General features: G+C 33.4%; 1 protein-coding gene across 1 annotated transcript; it reads right to left on the bottom strand.

Annotated features, from left to right (window-relative positions):
* Nucleotides 1-611: 611 nt before the first annotated feature.
* Nucleotides 612-17,472, bottom strand: LOC140047123 (uncharacterized). Its single transcript, XM_072091957.1, has 22 exons — nt 17,229-17,472; nt 16,897-17,037; nt 16,357-16,479; nt 15,060-15,188; nt 14,454-14,566; nt 13,666-13,906; nt 13,025-13,165; nt 12,416-12,541; nt 12,017-12,136; nt 8,057-8,185; nt 7,471-7,593; nt 6,578-6,697; nt 6,301-6,423; nt 6,019-6,138; nt 5,334-5,461; nt 4,433-4,664; nt 3,928-4,009; nt 3,493-3,594; nt 3,270-3,310; nt 2,547-2,833; nt 2,152-2,253; nt 612-1,493 (listed from the first exon to the last, which is right to left on the bottom strand). The coding sequence occupies exons 1-22, from the start codon at nt 17,461-17,463 to the stop codon at nt 1,410-1,412; spliced, it is 3,042 nt and encodes a 1,013-aa protein (XP_071948058.1). The 5' UTR covers nt 17,464-17,472; the 3' UTR covers nt 612-1,409.
* Nucleotides 17,473-17,586: the final 114 nt, after the last annotated feature.

Genomic DNA, 17,586 nt, shown 5'->3' with positions numbered 1-17,586 from the left:
AAATTAGCTTTAGATCGTTTTTAGGATTTTGATTAATTAATGGGGACATCCCTACAAGACGTGGAATTGTTGGAAAAAACATAATTAGCTTAGATAAGTTCCAATTGTCTGTCGAAGTTTTGCCTTTCAGCCAAGCTAGTACTAAGGCTACTAGGGTAGCCTAGGCCATGCTAGTATTAGGCTAGGCATAGCCTAGGCGTTTTAGCCTTGCTAGGCCTAGGATTGTTTGGTCGTTTGTTGACATAATTAACACAAAAGTAGGTGTGTTTACGAAATCCATATAAATATAACATTTAATATAAAATTATTAAAAACCAAATGTTACTGTTTTTAATCAATGTGTGTGAATGAAATGTAGTAAGCTTTGGTTAGGGCTACCTTTTATTTGATTCAAATAACTAGAATTTATTTAGATGTTATATAAAACAAATAATGAATGTTTTGTATTCGTGTAATGGTACAAATAATGGCACTTGGTAAATGATGAAAGGTTATATCAACTCGGCTCATCGCCTCGTTGATATAACCTTTCATCATTCACCTCGTGCCATTATTTGTACCATTACACTCATAAACATTCATTATTTGTATACTATACAATTCTTCTACTACTTACTTTTTTCGAATCATGATAACGCACGTCTCTATGTAAATTCACATTTTTTGCAAGAATTACTTGTGTAACAAAAAAAGGTACCTAATTGGTCAACCAATACAGGCCCCACTTGCAATTAATGTTATTGTATTAAAAAAAACCAACCATTTATTCATTAGGTTTATATTTGTTTATTAAAAAAGGTTGAAGGTTAAATATTTGAAAAAGTTTACATATTTCAATTCACTATTTTAATATTACATAAATACTGAGTATGATTACATTTTATACATTAATACACATCTATTGTATAGTTTTATTATATAAATATAGTTTTATTATTAGATTTAAAATGTACACACCTATCATATAGAATAATAGATGATAGGCTACACACACGATTTGACTACAGTTCGAATATATTTTATTTAATAATACATTTTATGTTTTATTAAAATTATAATACTAGGAAAATAACAAATAACAATTTATTGTCTATTTACATTGTTTTCTGATTATTTAAAATACAAAAATATATTTTATATAGATACAAATATAAATGATATAATACTTTTGTTAAAATAATGTTTATAAAATAGTTAGGCTCTATAATAATCTATGCATACTATAATTATTACGTACTGCAATGATAATCTAAAAAAAGGACTCATTTCAAGTCTCAAGCCTGGCAAGAATACAAACATCTTGACATTTAAAATCACCCCTAAATAGACTGCCCTCTATCGCGTAAATGTCACAAAAGACTTTACAATAATGATTCTTTGCGTATTACTGTCCATGTAAAAGTGTCTATCTAAAAGTAACCATTACGATTGTTCTGGGAAAATCTACCACGTTGTTGTCGGTAATCGTCACTGCTTGTATCTGAGGCATACTCCTGAAAATCACAAAAACATTATTATATTCATATGAGAAAACACAGTTAAGTTATGAAAGAGAAACCTTGCATCGTCATATTAAGCTTGGTTCCTGCTAGGACGTACAGCAAGCGAGTTGACCAATGACGACCGACAGTTAGAATAGTCCATCGCTTATGATTGGTCAAATTACTTATGTTGGGCTTGCATCGTAATATACGGTTTCAAAATCGCTGTGTCATGCATAGTAACCACTATTTAAGCTTGGTTGCAGCTAGGACGACGCAACGCAAGCGAGTTGACCAACGACAGCCGAATAATCCATCGCTTGTGATTGGTTCAATTACTTGCGTTGTGCTTAAATCCTTGTGCTGCGTCCTAATTGGAACCAACTTTTCTACTCGACAGTAATGAGAAAAATGAAAAGAACGTGGAGAGATAACATCAAGAGATATCTGATTACTGCGAACTGTTCGATAGCTACAGACAAGAGAAATGGAAAATGATGATTGAGGAGGGGTAACCAATGATGGTGATTATGATGGTGATAATGATGACTCACTGTAACAGACTGAAAACGTATTGCTGTACGATTGATGAAAGATAATGAATACTCAAAGGTTTCCTATTATACAATTCAATATTAAAATGGATTGTTAAAAAAGAACCTAGGCCTACCTCATAAGAGCTGGCTTCATTCCCTGTTACAACATATGGCCGCATGAATTGGTCAGATGAGACAGAATCATATTTTTTTGGCCGATTGGGTTTATTCGAAGTCTTCAATATAAATAGACAAAATAATAGTTATAATCTTGCTAATAGGCCTACTTCATTAGTTTGAAATCACATGTTAAAACAAACTGGATGGACAACCCATGTAAGGGTTACGCATTGAATGCTGGTGTCAAATAAATAAATGAAAATATTAAGAGGACAATTTCCCCATAAAGGACCGAGGGACAAAAACTATGGGCAATCCTCATTCAGTGAGGGCACACCACTATTGATAGATACTTTGGTGTCCAAGTTCACTTAATGGGGGCTCTATTCTACTGTATCTCAAAACTTACATTAAAATACGTCGAATTCCTGATAACATTTGCTAGATGAGCCATTCTATCTGTATCACTTCTATAACCCTCGGCGTAAGAAGATATCGAGAGTCTGTCATCATCTCTTTCGGGTAAACGTAGACCGGCTGCCGGATTTGAAACAAAGCGACCTTTGACATGGTGTTTGAATATCTCTTGTCTTCGTTTACGAATGATGAAAACAAAACAGGTGAGTAAGGAAAGGACGAGGAGAAGGAAGAAAACTATGACGACGATGACGATAACGGCTACCGGCAGTTGCTCCGCTATGAAAATAAAATGAAGAAAAAAAATCATTAAAAAAGTTCAACTCTCCTCAGCGGCTTCATTCCGTATATAGACCCGTGGCCTTAAAACATTAACATTTCTTAGTGTGCCAAATAACGTTTTCGTTTCTTAACAGCACATACAATAAAATTTGTTGATAACTTAATCGTATTTGGTTTTCTAGATTTAAATAATAAAACAAATTAGAACAAATTTGAAAAATAATTTAGAATGAAAAGGTTTCTTTTATGATTATAATGGACAGTTAGAAATAAGATGAAAGACATCTTCTACTTCTCCTCTGATACCAGTCTACAAATACGTTCCGTTATACGTTATCAAGTATAAGTAATCATTGATAGATTCATATTTTGTGGTATAAACATAAAAATGGGATCTGGGTTTCTGGGTAGTCAAAAAATAAAATTCACTTACTCTCTTTTTCACATTGATCTCCGCTATAATTTTCCATACACCTGTATTTAAAAGACATTTTTTTCAAATTTTTACTTAAGAATTGTTGAATAATTAAATTGCACTATTTCGTCAATTGATGACGACTATGAAACATTACTTATCACTGGGTCCTGGGTTCACACAAATCTTAAGATCTTTAAGTAAATCCAGTAACGTTTCATTTTTCAATGAAGATACTTACAGGCATTCTCTTGTACCTTCAACAACTGAACAATTTCCGCGATTGTTACAGTAGGAGTTGTCACAATTTTCACATGCATCACCATTAAATCCATCAAAACAACTAAATAAATAACAATATTTATGTGAATAATCTGTTATGTCACTCATAATTGAAACAATAGATTGTTTTCAGGAGTATATATTGGAGTAATTTACTATCCTATCATTTATATCGTCATCAACAAATAGGCCGTATAAACAATAAAAGAGAACAGGGTCCTGAAGGTAAGGAGTAAGTCAATGTGGCAGGATCACCTTAAACAACAGTCGATTGGCTCTCCATAAAGAAACTGCAGTACTTACAAAATGTTAAATATAAATTATTTAAAAACATTACATGCATTTTTGAAATAAAGTTAAAATTGCATGTCAAATAAAGCAGTACAACACAAACCTGCATACAATTTCTTCTAATGTACTAACAGAGCAGTTTCCATTTTCGTTGCAGCTTGAACTTGTACAGTCAATTGGAAGGTCTGTGATAAAAAATAAATAAAAATACAGAATAGTAGTTCTACTGATTCAAACTTACTTTTAAAACAATAATCTTAACTTTGTTTTAAATAAACGATTTTTAAATTTTCAAAATAACCAAAGCAAATAATATTTACATAACTTTTGTCCATTCCAAAGATAAAAAGAACAGTTTCGAATAAATAGCCTAAAGACTCACATTTTCACTTAAGAACATCCCATCTTTACTATCTTACCTAACTGTACAATTACCTCTAACATTTATAAATTTCTATCAATTGTACAATGGTAAAACATTTTAAATATTTTAACGCTTATTTTTTTCCTCTAGGCACTGCTCAGAGGGCCCCCATAAGCTCTGGGGCCCCTGGGTTTAGCCAGTGGGCGCTCATAGCCGTTGCGCTTCCAAAACTATCAGTACTTACTATACACAACAGCTTCATAGTTCATATCTACTCCTATACTGAATCCATCAGGTGTCAAAAGAACACTGTCAACTGTACTGTTCAACAGCATTGTCAGAAGTTCGTCTGCCTCATGCTGAGTAATATCAAAGAAATCTAACTGGTATACAACAATTATACTACCATTCTTGTACCCAAGTATCGAACTTCCGAAAAACGTATCCCCAAGAAGTTGTTGGTAGAAGTAGTCGATCTAGAACGAATACCAATGTATATGTTTTTTACAATGTTTCAAATATTTACTGTTATGTTATTGATATTATTGTTGTTATACAACATCAATGTAAACGATTCTTAGCAGTATCATTAATAGTGGTAAACTGAAATTTAATTCAATTCCGTTTAAAATTGAGAAGAATGTACATACAGAACTACATCAAAATGACAAAACACAACAATGAAAACATGAGCATAAACATAAAAAGTTAAAATGCCTTGTTAAATTAATTATAAGTATTAATTACATTGTTATACATTTCTTTAGAGATTCACATATTCAATGGTTCATGCATCTTTAGTCTTATACCACATGGCATTTCTTGTATGTATTGTTAAATATTAGAGACTATTTAGAAACATTTGTTTTTTGGGATAGTCATTGAAATATCCCATATAAATTCCTCGTATCGCCACAGGGGAATGTCCCACCGGAGGTGCTGACCGGTCGTGGGCGACCAATGTCTTTTTTGTTGAATGTTGTATGTACCATACATTTAAATGCATTTAAATAATGGTTACCAAACTGACAAGCACTCGCTTCCTTTGGTATACTATTAATTATTGTAAATGTAATTGTGAATATATGTGTAATATAGTTTTCTATTTCTTGAATAGAGTATCCCTCTAAAGTATGCATACTTACAATTGTAGTAAAAGTATTGGAATACTCTATATACAATGCTGATGTAGGATCTTCAAGATCTGGTGTAAACTCTACTTCAGATCCATTCAATGTAACGGCAAGAATTTCACCACGGTAGGATAAAGCAACTATATGCAAGACAATATGATGTTATCTAACATTTAATTCAACATTTGTTTCAACATTTATTTCAAGATATTCAAGATTCAAGTAATTGTATTGGTCCACTTATGGAATGGAAATCATTTCAACCAAAATCAACATAATTATGTACATTTACTAAACAAATAAAACAACAAATTGTATTAAGAGAAATCAAAAGCTTGGTAATCGTCATAGACAGTAAAAGTTTGTTCTTTTTGCATTAGGATTCAATGAAAAAATATTGAGGGTCACTAATAATATGATTCGGCTGGTTGGACCACCCTCGTAAAATATTTTCGAAATGAATAAAATAAAATTGGGAGCTGAACAAATAGTTTGTGAAATTACCGCAATTATAATTTTTAAAACATATTAATAATAATAATAATAATAAGATTTTTATAGCGCACATACCACTCCAGAGTGCTCAAGGTGCATTTAAAAATAAAAAAGAAATAAATCATACAAATTCCTAATTATGAACTTTAAACTTATTAAAATGTCACATGTCTGGAGTGTACGTAAAAAAGGTAATACATACCTGAACATTGAGTGTTTACGGGTACATATCCCGTTACACAATCACAGCTGTAACCGCCGTCGGTGTTGACACACACTCCGTTAGTGCCACATATATCAGAGTCTGTACATTCGTCATTATCTATCAAATAGAAATATGTTATAGGCTAACTTTTAAACATAGAAACATACTTATAGGATTGGTCACTCCTGCTAGACAAGAGTTTCCCATTTCTAATCAGATAAAGCAAAGTGATTTTATCTATATTGGTAACATTTTAGTTTTACTTGCATTATAACTTACCTGAGCAAACGTCATCTACAAGGCTATAACCAACTGCGCATGTACAGGTGTAATTACCCTCTGTATTGTTACACACTGTGTTGACGCCACACACATCAGGCTCAGTGGTACATTCGTCAATATCTTAAAAAAAGACAAATGCACAGTAATGCTTGGAAATTAATTATGTAAAAGTGGTTACATTATTTATTATTGTAATAATGCACGAAGAGAAGTTTATGTAATCACTAGGAATTAGGACAAAATAAAAATTTGAATAAAAAACAGCTGTACATACCTGAACATATATTATTTACTGGTACATATCCAGATACACAATCACAGCTGTAGGCCCCATCTGTGTTTACACACACTTCGTTAGTGCCACATATATCAGGATCAGTGCATTCGTCATTATCTAAATCAGAGACATGCACAGTTATAGGCTATGGTCTGTTATACATAGAAACATGAAAGCTAACTGTAAACAAAATATTATTATTATATTAATAACTAGAAAATATTATTATTATATTAATAACTAGAAAGTACTCCGAGAGTACAAACCTCCGCCTACTGTAAAATTCTCCTACATAAAATGGCCCCTGAATATTTTTTTTTATTTTTATTAGTTCTAATTGTAAATATGTTAACTGCACACTACAAAGTTGTGGATGACAGTGTGGTGTAATGGTTATGTATCCAGCCTCTCACAGTTGAGATCGCTGGTTCAAGTCCCACTGAGGTTTTTTTTTTTATTATTTTTTTATTTCTTTTTGTTTTGTTTTTTGTGGACCTTGATCTTCAAAATTTAACCACAATTATATGATGTGTCATTGATCATTGTGGCTAAGTTTGGTGAGAATCGGATAAAAACTGTGGTCTCTAGGCAGTAAAATATTTTTTTGTTAGTTGTGACCTTGACCTATGACCTTTTCCCCTCAAATTCGAACTTGTCCGAGCTTTTGGGGCATAGATCATTGTTGCCAAATTTGGTGAGAATCGGATAAAAACGGTGGCCTCCCGGCTGTTCACAGACACACACACAAACACACAAACACACAAACACACACACACACACACACACACACACATACAAACATACAGGGGTGAAAACATAACCTCCTTGGCGGAGGTAATTAGGTTTATAAAAAACTTGTACTCTAACAATTTGATATGTCAGGAACTTACCTGAGCAAACGTCATCTACAAGGCTATAACCCACTGCGCATGTACAGGTGTAATTACCCTCTGTATTGTTACACACTGTGTTGACGCCACACACCTCAGGCATAGTGGTACATTCGTCAATATCTTAAAAAAGTGTTTTATCGTTATGCTATTATAGTACAGTAGTAGGCTATAGAACAGTACTTTCACTATTAGCTATATGACTGGTTCATGAACATAGGACACACAATTCTCCCAATCATATGTCAATTGTTATATACTACCGAGACTACTACTGAAACTGAATTTAAATAATACTTAATCACAATCAACTTTTTAGAAACAGATTCACACAGAAATTGATATTTTCCACAAGATCGTATTAGCTTACTTAAGATACAAAACAAAAAAAAGTTTCGACTAAAAATATGATTTTATGAAAACAGATGTTCTAGGTATATATTGTATCTTATATCTCATTTGGTTATAATCTTTATATGGTAATATTGAAATTAGTATTGTGATGGAGTCATGAAATTAAATGATTGAAACAATATTGTAGTATAATAAAGGCATCTACGAAACAAAACAAAATACTGTATCTTACCGGCACATTCTCCTCCTTCTACGCTCATCATATAACCCGCTGTTTCACATAAGCAGATGTAACTGCCCATCGTGTTCTGGCATGTGGTGACCCCTGGACACAGGCCATCGACCATACATTCATTAATATCTGAAAAACAATTATAATTGTACAAAATATAACAATAATAAGTAAAAATACATCATAATCTACCCTGTAAACGTGTTATCTATATATAAATTTACGTAAGGGCAAAATTCTGTAAATCGCGCCTTACTTTTAGAATTTTTACTCGATGGTATGTAAAGTTGGTTCGTACTTTCGGTACTGATTTTAACCACCTGATGTAACCCTGTTTACTAATTAAATTAAGTTAGATAATTAGTTATTGACGATTAAAACGAATTTAGGTTCAACGATTTGCCCCAGATATGGGTGTTTTCCGATCGTGGTATACACTGTCTAATGGATGTCCATCTTAATACTGTACCCGCCACAAAAATGCGAGGAGGCTTCGCATTTTCCTATCTCCTCCTACGATAATTGTTTTTAATAGCTGAAAACCGGTTGAACAGCTCGAGTACAGTATCATAATGTTGAAGACAGGCCGATTTTCTTTAAAAAATACTATTTTGATAGATTTAATATACGCTTATACAAATGTATTGATTTGCGATGAATGGAACATTCCAATCTCTGTGTTGTTCCACAAGTGTCTATTCCCTCAGGCGTCGTAAAGGAAAGTACTGTATACTCATAACAGAAATTCGATCCATTTTTTTTTTCAATCTGTGCTGCAGAGGTTGGATATAATTTTTTTTAAACGGATAATGAGCTAGCGTTTTCAGTCGCCGTAATTTAATATTTATTACCGATTAAATCGAATTTATGATTTGCCCCGAATAGAGGTGGTTTTCACAAATTGTTTAACACTAGATGGTACGCTCGCTTCGCTCGCGTACCATCTAGGTCGTGCCCACAGATGGTTCTCGAATACACAGTAATTTCAGCGTAACAAAACTGGCGATTTCAAATGTACGTACCGCAGGACTATAGGCCTATACATTGTCGTTTACAGAAACAAATAAATAGACACGATGATTTATGTAGTCAACTAAAATTAGCACCCTGGGAATTACTTCCGAAGGAGAAACTTATCACAAAATGAGTCCAAGTTTTTGATTTGGACTCATTTAAAGAAACCCAATTTGTGTTTTGTATGTAACATTAGGGTTGAGGGATGGGAAAGCGGATAGGTACAAAGAGGAACAATTTTTAAATATATTCTTTATCCACTCAGTAACGAAATATTTTTTTCATGTTTTATAGGCCTATAAATAATATACCTCTAAATACAGTAAAACATTTGCGATTTAATACTTTTTTTATTTTATTTATTTATTTATTTCTTTTAAATATTCATTGTACACTTATTTTCCCCGTGTATGGCAAGAGATTCCTAATTATATTAGAGAACATTCTTTATTTAGTTTAGTTAAAACTGTCACTGTCATAATCGATTGAAATATTAAAGTACCATGTCACGATACACCACTACGACGTTTATATTTGGTAATTATTAATTAATACAAACGTTGAGAAAGAACTGTCAGTATAAAGTTTATTTGTATATAATAATGTGTTTATATATCTAACAGTAGAGCCTATCCACAATCTCGCAAGTTTATTCTCAAAGGGCCCATATATTTACCTACCGTATGTGTTAAACCAAGGGCTCATAAATTTACCTACAGTACTTGTGTTAAACCAAACTCTGGCAGACTGAGAGATTGGGATGTTCCATTCATCGCAAATCAATAGATTTGTATAATCGTATATTAAATCTATCAAAATAGTATTTTTTAAAGAAAATCGGCCTGTCTTCAACATTATGATGGTGTACTCTAGCTGTTCAACCGGTTTTCAGCTATTAAAAACAATTATCGTAGGAGGAGATAGGAAAATGCGAAGCCTCCTCGCATTTTTGTGGCGGGTATTTTTCAAGACGGACATCCATTATACAGTGTATACCACGGTCGGAAAACACCCCTATTTGGGGCAAATCTTGGAACCTAAATTCGTTTTAACCGTCAATAACTTATTATCTAACTTAATTTAATTAGTAAACAGGGTTACATCAGGTGGTTAAAATCAGTACCGAAAGTACGAACCAACTTTATATACCATCGAGTAAAAATTATAGAAGTAAGGCGCGATTTACCGAATTTTGCCCTTACGTAAATTTATATATAGATTATATATAAACATACGTCGTAGTGTATCGTTACATGTACTGTACTATTTCAATCGACTACGACGGTGATAGTTTCAACAAAGTATTACATCGCAATGTTTTACTGTGTTTAGTGGTATATTATTTGTAAAACATGTTAATTAATATTTCGTTACAAAATAAAGAATATATTTAAAAATTGTTCCTCTTTGCACCCATCCTCTTTCCCATCTCTCAACCATAATGTTACATACAAAACACAAATTAAGTTTGTTTAAATTTGACTTAAACAATTGGTCTCATTTTGTGACAACATTCTCTTTCGGAAGTAATTCCCAGTGTGCTAATTTTAGTTGAGTACATAAATCACAGTGTGTCTATTTAATCGTTCCTGTAAACGACATATATTATTGCCCTGCATTATTGTACATTTGAAATCGCCAGTTTTTTAACGCTGAAATTACTGTGTATTCGAGAACCATCTGTGGGCACGACCTAGATGGTACGCGAGCGAAGCGAGCGTACCATCTAGTCTATATATAAATTTACGTAAGGGCAAAATTCGGTAAATCGCGCCATACTTCTAGAATTTTTAACTCGATGGTATATAAAGTTGGTTCGTACTTTCGGTACTGATTTTAACCACCTAATGTAACCCTGTTTACTAATTAAATTAAGTTAGATAATTAGTTATTGACGATTAAAACGAATTTAGGTTCAACGATTTGCCCCAAATCGGGGTGTTTTCCGATCGTGGTATACACTGTCTAATGGATGTCCATCTTGAAAAATACCCGCCACAAAAATGCGAGGATGCTTTGCATTTTCCTATCTCCTCCTACGATAACTGTTTTTAATGGCTGAAAACCGGTTGAACAGCTAGAGTACAGTATCATAATGTTGAAGACAGGCCGATTTTCTTTAAAAAATACTATTTTGATAGATTTAATATCCGTTTATAGAAATGTACTGATTTGCAATGAATGGAACATTCCAAATTATTGCATACCTCCATGGTTTAACACAAGTAGGTAAATTTATAGACCCTTGGAGAATAAACAGAAATAGTATTGTAATACTATACAATACTGCAAATAGGTATTAACCACTTTTTATCGCCATTTGAATCAAAAGTGTGTTGGTACTGTTAGATATAATAATTATAAACAAATATACTAATAAACGTTATCACTGTGAGTGTGGGTAGCCCCTACTTGAGATTATAAACACATAATAATATATACTTTATTACTGTCAGTTGTTTCTCAACGTTTGTATTAATTAATAATTACAAAAATAAAAACGTATTAGTGGTCTTTAAATGTACTTTACTATTTCAATCGATCATGAGACAGTGACACTTTTAATAAAGTATTAAATCGGAAATGTTTTACTCTATTTAGTGGTATATTATTTATAGGCCTATATAAAAAAAATATTTCGTTACTGATTGGATAATAAAGAAATATAAAGAATAATTTAACAAAATTGGGTTTGTTTAAATGAGTCCAATAACAAATTTCGACTCATTTTGTGACAAGTTTGTAGGTGCTAATTTTTGTTGACTACATAAATCATTATGTCTATTTATTTGTTTCTGTAAACGACAATGTTTTATAGTCCTGCCGTACGTACATTTGAAATCGCCAGTTTTTCTACGCTGAAATTACTAGTTCAATGAAATTACTTGTTATTTTCCATTTTATAATATTTTAAAATAAATTGAATTTTTAATTGTCTTCACTTACCTTGACAGACGTCATCCATATCTAAGATAAAGCCAACATCACAACCACATGTATAACCACCCATTGTGTTGTTACATGGTCGTGAGTCTGGACATGGGTTATTTATACATTCATTGACATCTAAAAGAGATTATTCAATAAATCAATTTAATATCATCAATCTTAAAATATAAAAATTATTGCAGGACGCACAACACAATTGTTGATGTCTTTGCATTGTATCCTGTTGGCCACTAAAAGCCAATTCAGATAGCATCGTATGATGAGGCCCGACGAATCATCGAGAACTTTAATTTTCTCCCGACGAAACAGTTGGGTCTCGTCGATCGTACGAAGCTGGCTGAGTTGGCCTTTAGTTGCGTCTCACATAATGGGTGAAAAAATGATAAAACACGTTACCATCACATGTGTTGTCATTTTCGTTGAACAAATATCCATCGTTACATTGACAGACGTAACTCCCAATTGTGTTGTTACACATAGCATTGTCAGGACATGGGTTGTTAGTAATACATTCATTGACATCTAAAAAGAAGTAGAATATCAATATGGTATTAAAAGAAAAATAGTAAAAAAAAAAAGTAAAACACTTAAATAGGAATCATTCAGTAATTTACTTTGTACACAAAAAGTAAATATTCATTCTTATAATCAACAGCCTCATATTTCGAAGTATGGGCAATTTAAAAAAGAAAGGTGCTCAGATTATGGTCACAGCATATATCAGTTATAACACACATTGCAGATTGGAATATAAACGTACACCATTCAAAAACCTAGAACGTCTCACGAATTCTCTAAATGTTTTGAAAAACTCTAATCGTTAAATGGTAGAGCAGAATGAATGGTAGTCCAACATGATACAAAATCGACCAATCGAATGGCAATAATATACTTCATATTAGGTGTGTAAAGCTCTGTCCAACTATGAAACTAATTTGACAAAAATATCACAGTTTGTTGTCACATAAAGATTAGAAAGAGCTTTAGGTATGAAACATCACCTACCGCTACATGCATCCTGTGCTTCGTTGATTTCAAATCCATTAAAACATGAACTACAAACAAACATGTCATTTCCTGTGGATTCACAAACTTCGAAAAACCTTTCTCTGCAATCATCAGTACCATCAAAACAACGGTCGATTACTGGAAAAGAAAATGGATAATAGTATTAAAGTTACTATAGGAGTATTTGTTTGGGTTTCCATATTGGGCAATACTCAGGCATTGCAACACAGGCACTATATAGGTAGGTTTCCATATTGGGCAATACTCAGGCATTGCAACTCAGGCACTATATAGGTAGGTTTCCATATTGGGCAATACTTAGGCATTGCAACTCAGGCACTATATAGGTAGGTTTCCATATTGGGCAATACTCAGGCATTGCAACACAGGCACTATATAGGTAGGTTTCCCTATTGGGCAACACAACATTCTCAAAATGGTTACAAAAGCTGGCTGTGTAATATAGAAAATAATGCACGACTTGTAATACAAAAGCAGTCAATCAAATGCCAAGGATACACTTAGGATACACTACCCCTTTCGCACCACTTCAGAGTTTAAATACACCGAGGCGTAAACAAATATATTTTTTTACACCATAGTGTGTGGTTTTCTAGGCTAAATAGTGTTATATTTACTTGGCTCGGAAACGTCAGTAACATTGGTGAATATTTTACTGTCTGGTGGTAGAATATCATTATCTCGTCCTGTTAGACCGTCAAGGAACGCTTGTAATAACTGGGAATCGGTAATGTTTAATGTTACGTTAAATGTTACAATAAATGTTGCCCGTATGCCATCAGGTGCACTTGAGAATCCAGTGGTTTCTGTGCCATAGTACTGATTTGCATATACACTCATTCTAAACAAATCGTCCATCTGTAGAAATGTAAAAGAACAGGTGTTTAAAGGATATGATACAATATTTAAAGATACACCAAAAACTGGATTGAAAAAAACAATTATTTACCTGAAAAAAATGTAATTTAAAGGAAAAATACTTAAATTTTCTGTAAGACAATGATTTTTGGTTCATATTAACTAAACTGTTTCTTTTGTCATTTTATAATTGAACTAATTATTTTTTACAGAAGTGAATAACTTTATTAAAACTGCAAAATTCAAATTCTGATTTTAGTAATCTTCATTTTTCATGTCTTTTGGGGACAATACACTGACCATACAACTTTCACCTCTTCTAAAGTGGCCCCTTCGTATCGAGTGCTTCCACCAAAACGGCACTCATTCATTTGCCCTGTCCAGGGCCTAAGATAGACCCATATACCAGCTAACACACCACTCTTCCAAAAGATGCAGATAAACTGGACCTCAAGTTTGATGCCCTTATCCGAGACTTTAACACAGAGAGACACATACTTGTTCAGGCCCTATCGTTAAGACTAAATACATGTAGCACCATACTTACATTCATGGAAATAGCTGCACCAACTCCATCAGCGTTCAATGAATCAAAGAACATGCTTGCTTGCAAGCCTTGAATGTATTCAAAATCAATAGCCATATTCTTTGCGTTGGCCTCTGTAAATTCAAAAGTCCAAATACAAATTCAACATTGAAAAGAAGGAGGTTTATGCCTACTCGAAAAAAAAGCACAAACCTGCTAGCCTAGACTGGTTTAGAGTGAACGCCGTGTTTGGCAAGAAAGGTTTTCCAAAGTTTTTTAGACTAGTTAGACTTCGGCAAACTAGCTTGCAGAAGTTATCTATCATGCACCTAGTCTTTTAAAAACTAGTTTATTTAACTACTAGTAAATATAAAAGTCATTGAGTTGTGATGTGATCGTGCAGATAGACAAAATGACAGCCGATCCAGTAACTAGTCTAAATGGGGATCACTAACATCACCAAACAGTGGAAAATTCAGAGTCAGAGACAAAAGTCCGGCAACATTAATTCTGAATAAGAGAACAGAAAAACTGTCACGGCCAAAGTCAAGTCGGCCCCCACGTTAAGACTTGACATTGGCCGAAACGGTTCAGGGCCGACTTGGATCGAAATTAAACAAACATTACCTGTACATTGCCCACTTATGTTGAAGAAGTTTGTTTGACATGTGCAGTAAAAAGCGCCCTCGTTGTTGACACATCGCTCGTTTTTGTCTGTATCACAAGGATTCACCATCTGTCTACATTCATTAATGTCTAAAATAAACAATACATATTATGTAAATACGCACAAATACCAGTAAACAAAATCAATGCAATAATACGTCACCAATAATGATAATAAACACTTTCCGATCCATCACAGTACACAAAATACATTCTCTCAGTCAGTGTGTAAAGGAAAATCTCTCAAAATATATTGTGGTCATTTAGAAAAGACATTGCTACACACTCTGAAGTAGAATATGTGGAACATTTGCTAATATTATTCACTATAGGAGCAGAATTCAACACGTTCCAACCAGTCCCTGCATCTGGATAACCAGTGTATGTAGATACAGACCTCTTTGATAGTACTGTGGTGTATTCATCTTTACTACCCCTTCAGGACCCAAAACAAAGTGTTCGTTAATAGGGCTGTGATTTACCTCTTTGAAGAGGAGTGGAAACTGTAGTGTTAAAGTTCTGTCTACACTATCAAACTTTTTGTGATAAAAAAAATATGATGATGATGATTTCATATCACTACTATATATATGTTTTCCAACGTATCAATACTTATACAATGTATAATATATTATATGAGATCAACTTAGCCTCGGCTAGCTTCTCAAGGTATTTTCTTCCTCGTTTGTGACGTATCGCAACGTTCTCAAACTTCGTGACTTGTCTTTGTGACAGTACGAAAAGAAATGATGACGGTAACACGTGGGAGTGGTCCCACAAGAGGGCGCTAGAGCGGACTGTACCATTCTTAATGAGGTGAATTCGGGTAGAATTCTTCTTTTCGTAATTGTTTCGCACTTCGTGGAAAAGGGCTATTGTCGGGTTTATCCAGGTAAGCAGGCACGTAATAGACCAAAGTGTTCGTTAATAGGGCTGTGATTTACCTCTTTGAAGAGGAGTGGAAACTGTAGTGTTAAAGTTCTGTCTACACTATCAAACTTTTTGTGATCAAAAAAAATGTGATGATGATGATTTCATATCACTACTATATTTGGGCACATCACTACCATATTTGGGCACATCACACTCTTTTGTCGAACTAGTTTGATAGTGTAGACAGAGCTAAAACATAATATTCGTTTTACGAAAAAGTGTCTTCTTTAGCAGTATCCCATATGTTCCAAAGAAGGGGTTACTCTATGAACACAGGACAATGATGTTATGTTTACATTTATTATAGGTTGATAAACTCTCTTACCTGAACAGTTAAAGCCATTTCCTTCAAAGCCTTCAATACATGTACACGTATATGAACCATCAGTATTTGTACACACAGCTTCGTTAGAACACGAATCAGTGTTATACGCACACTCATCGGAATCTTATAAAAACATTGAATAAAACAAATAATCATTACAATAGTTGTATATATTTAATTACATTTCATTCTATAAATATTAAAATATATCTCTTTGTAAAGTTTACGGCAGCTTTGAGACTTGGACTAAAAAGAGATTCAATATGTACACTCTTAATTGTGCAATAACAAAGGTAGCTTGCTTCTTTAGCAACTCATAAGTTGACCCAAAATCAAGTCATAAAACTGTCTACCAACAGTACACCAGTGTCTTCATATGATGTATTGTCCGAAAGCTTATTACTAGGAAGCTTTCGATTTGTGAACTACGCATTGGTGGTTGTCGCCTAGAAACCTAGAAACATCAACAATGTGTCGAGGAATTAACATTTTCTTAGGTGGTGAGTCGTCTTCGTAAAGCTCTCAGAGGAAATCAATTACCTTGACATTGTCCCATCCTCGCGTTTCCTCCTTCAGCACTAAAATAGCCATCATTACAAGAACACGTGTAAGATCCCTCAGTGTTTATACAGATAGCATTTGTATCGCAATTATCAGTATCATCCGTACATTCATTGACATCTTAAAATAAAACAAAACATTTTTTATAGGAGAATAATTTAGATATTGCTTACACTATGTTTTTATGGTTCTCCGTAGTCTGGGTTCCAGACGGAGTCTTCCACTGTTTTTAATTTGTTTTTGTAATAATTGTTTTTTAATGTGTGCTTTTCGTTATTTTAACAGGAAAATAAGTATATTTTTATTCTCACCAGTACAAACACGACCAGATCCTTCAAAACCCATATTACAATCACATGTGTAAGATCCATTGTTATCAGTGCAGCTGGCTAACTCATGACAATCGTCAAGTTGTTCAATACATTCATCTATGTTTACACAACTTATAAATCCGTCACCACGGTAACCATCGTTGCAAGTACATATGTATGATCCATCTGTGTCTTGACATTCAGCGTTTAAGTTACAAGGATATATCGAATCCATACATTCATCGATGTCTAGAATAAAAATAATAATTTCAAAGACAATACTAAGGTGTTCTTTTTCTCTCTTTTAAAATGGCATATTGCCAAGGATAACTATAAGCGAATTCATTCACTATCATTT

The sequence above is a fragment of the Antedon mediterranea genome, chromosome 4 (assembly GCF_964355755.1).
Source record: "Antedon mediterranea chromosome 4, ecAntMedi1.1, whole genome shotgun sequence".
Classification (NCBI taxonomy): Eukaryota; Metazoa; Echinodermata; class Crinoidea; order Comatulida; family Antedonidae; genus Antedon; species Antedon mediterranea.
This window is presented reverse-complemented; position numbering and strand designations above follow the sequence as displayed.

What these genes read in the sequence shown, in the direction of transcription:
- LOC140047123 (XM_072091957.1), bottom strand. Translation starts at nt 17,463, where the DNA reads ATGGATTCGATATATCCTTGTAACTTAAACGCTGAATGTCAAGACACA. An exon ending in AAATGACAACACATGTGATG is followed by an intron (nt 12,137 to 12,415) that starts GTAACGTGTTTT and finishes AATCTCTTTTAG; the next exon opens with ATGTCAATGAATGTATAAAT. An exon ending in AGATCAATGTGAAAAAGAGA is followed by an intron (nt 2,834 to 3,269) that starts GTAAGTGAATTT and finishes TTATTTTCATAG; the next exon opens with CGGAGCAACTGCCGGTAGCC.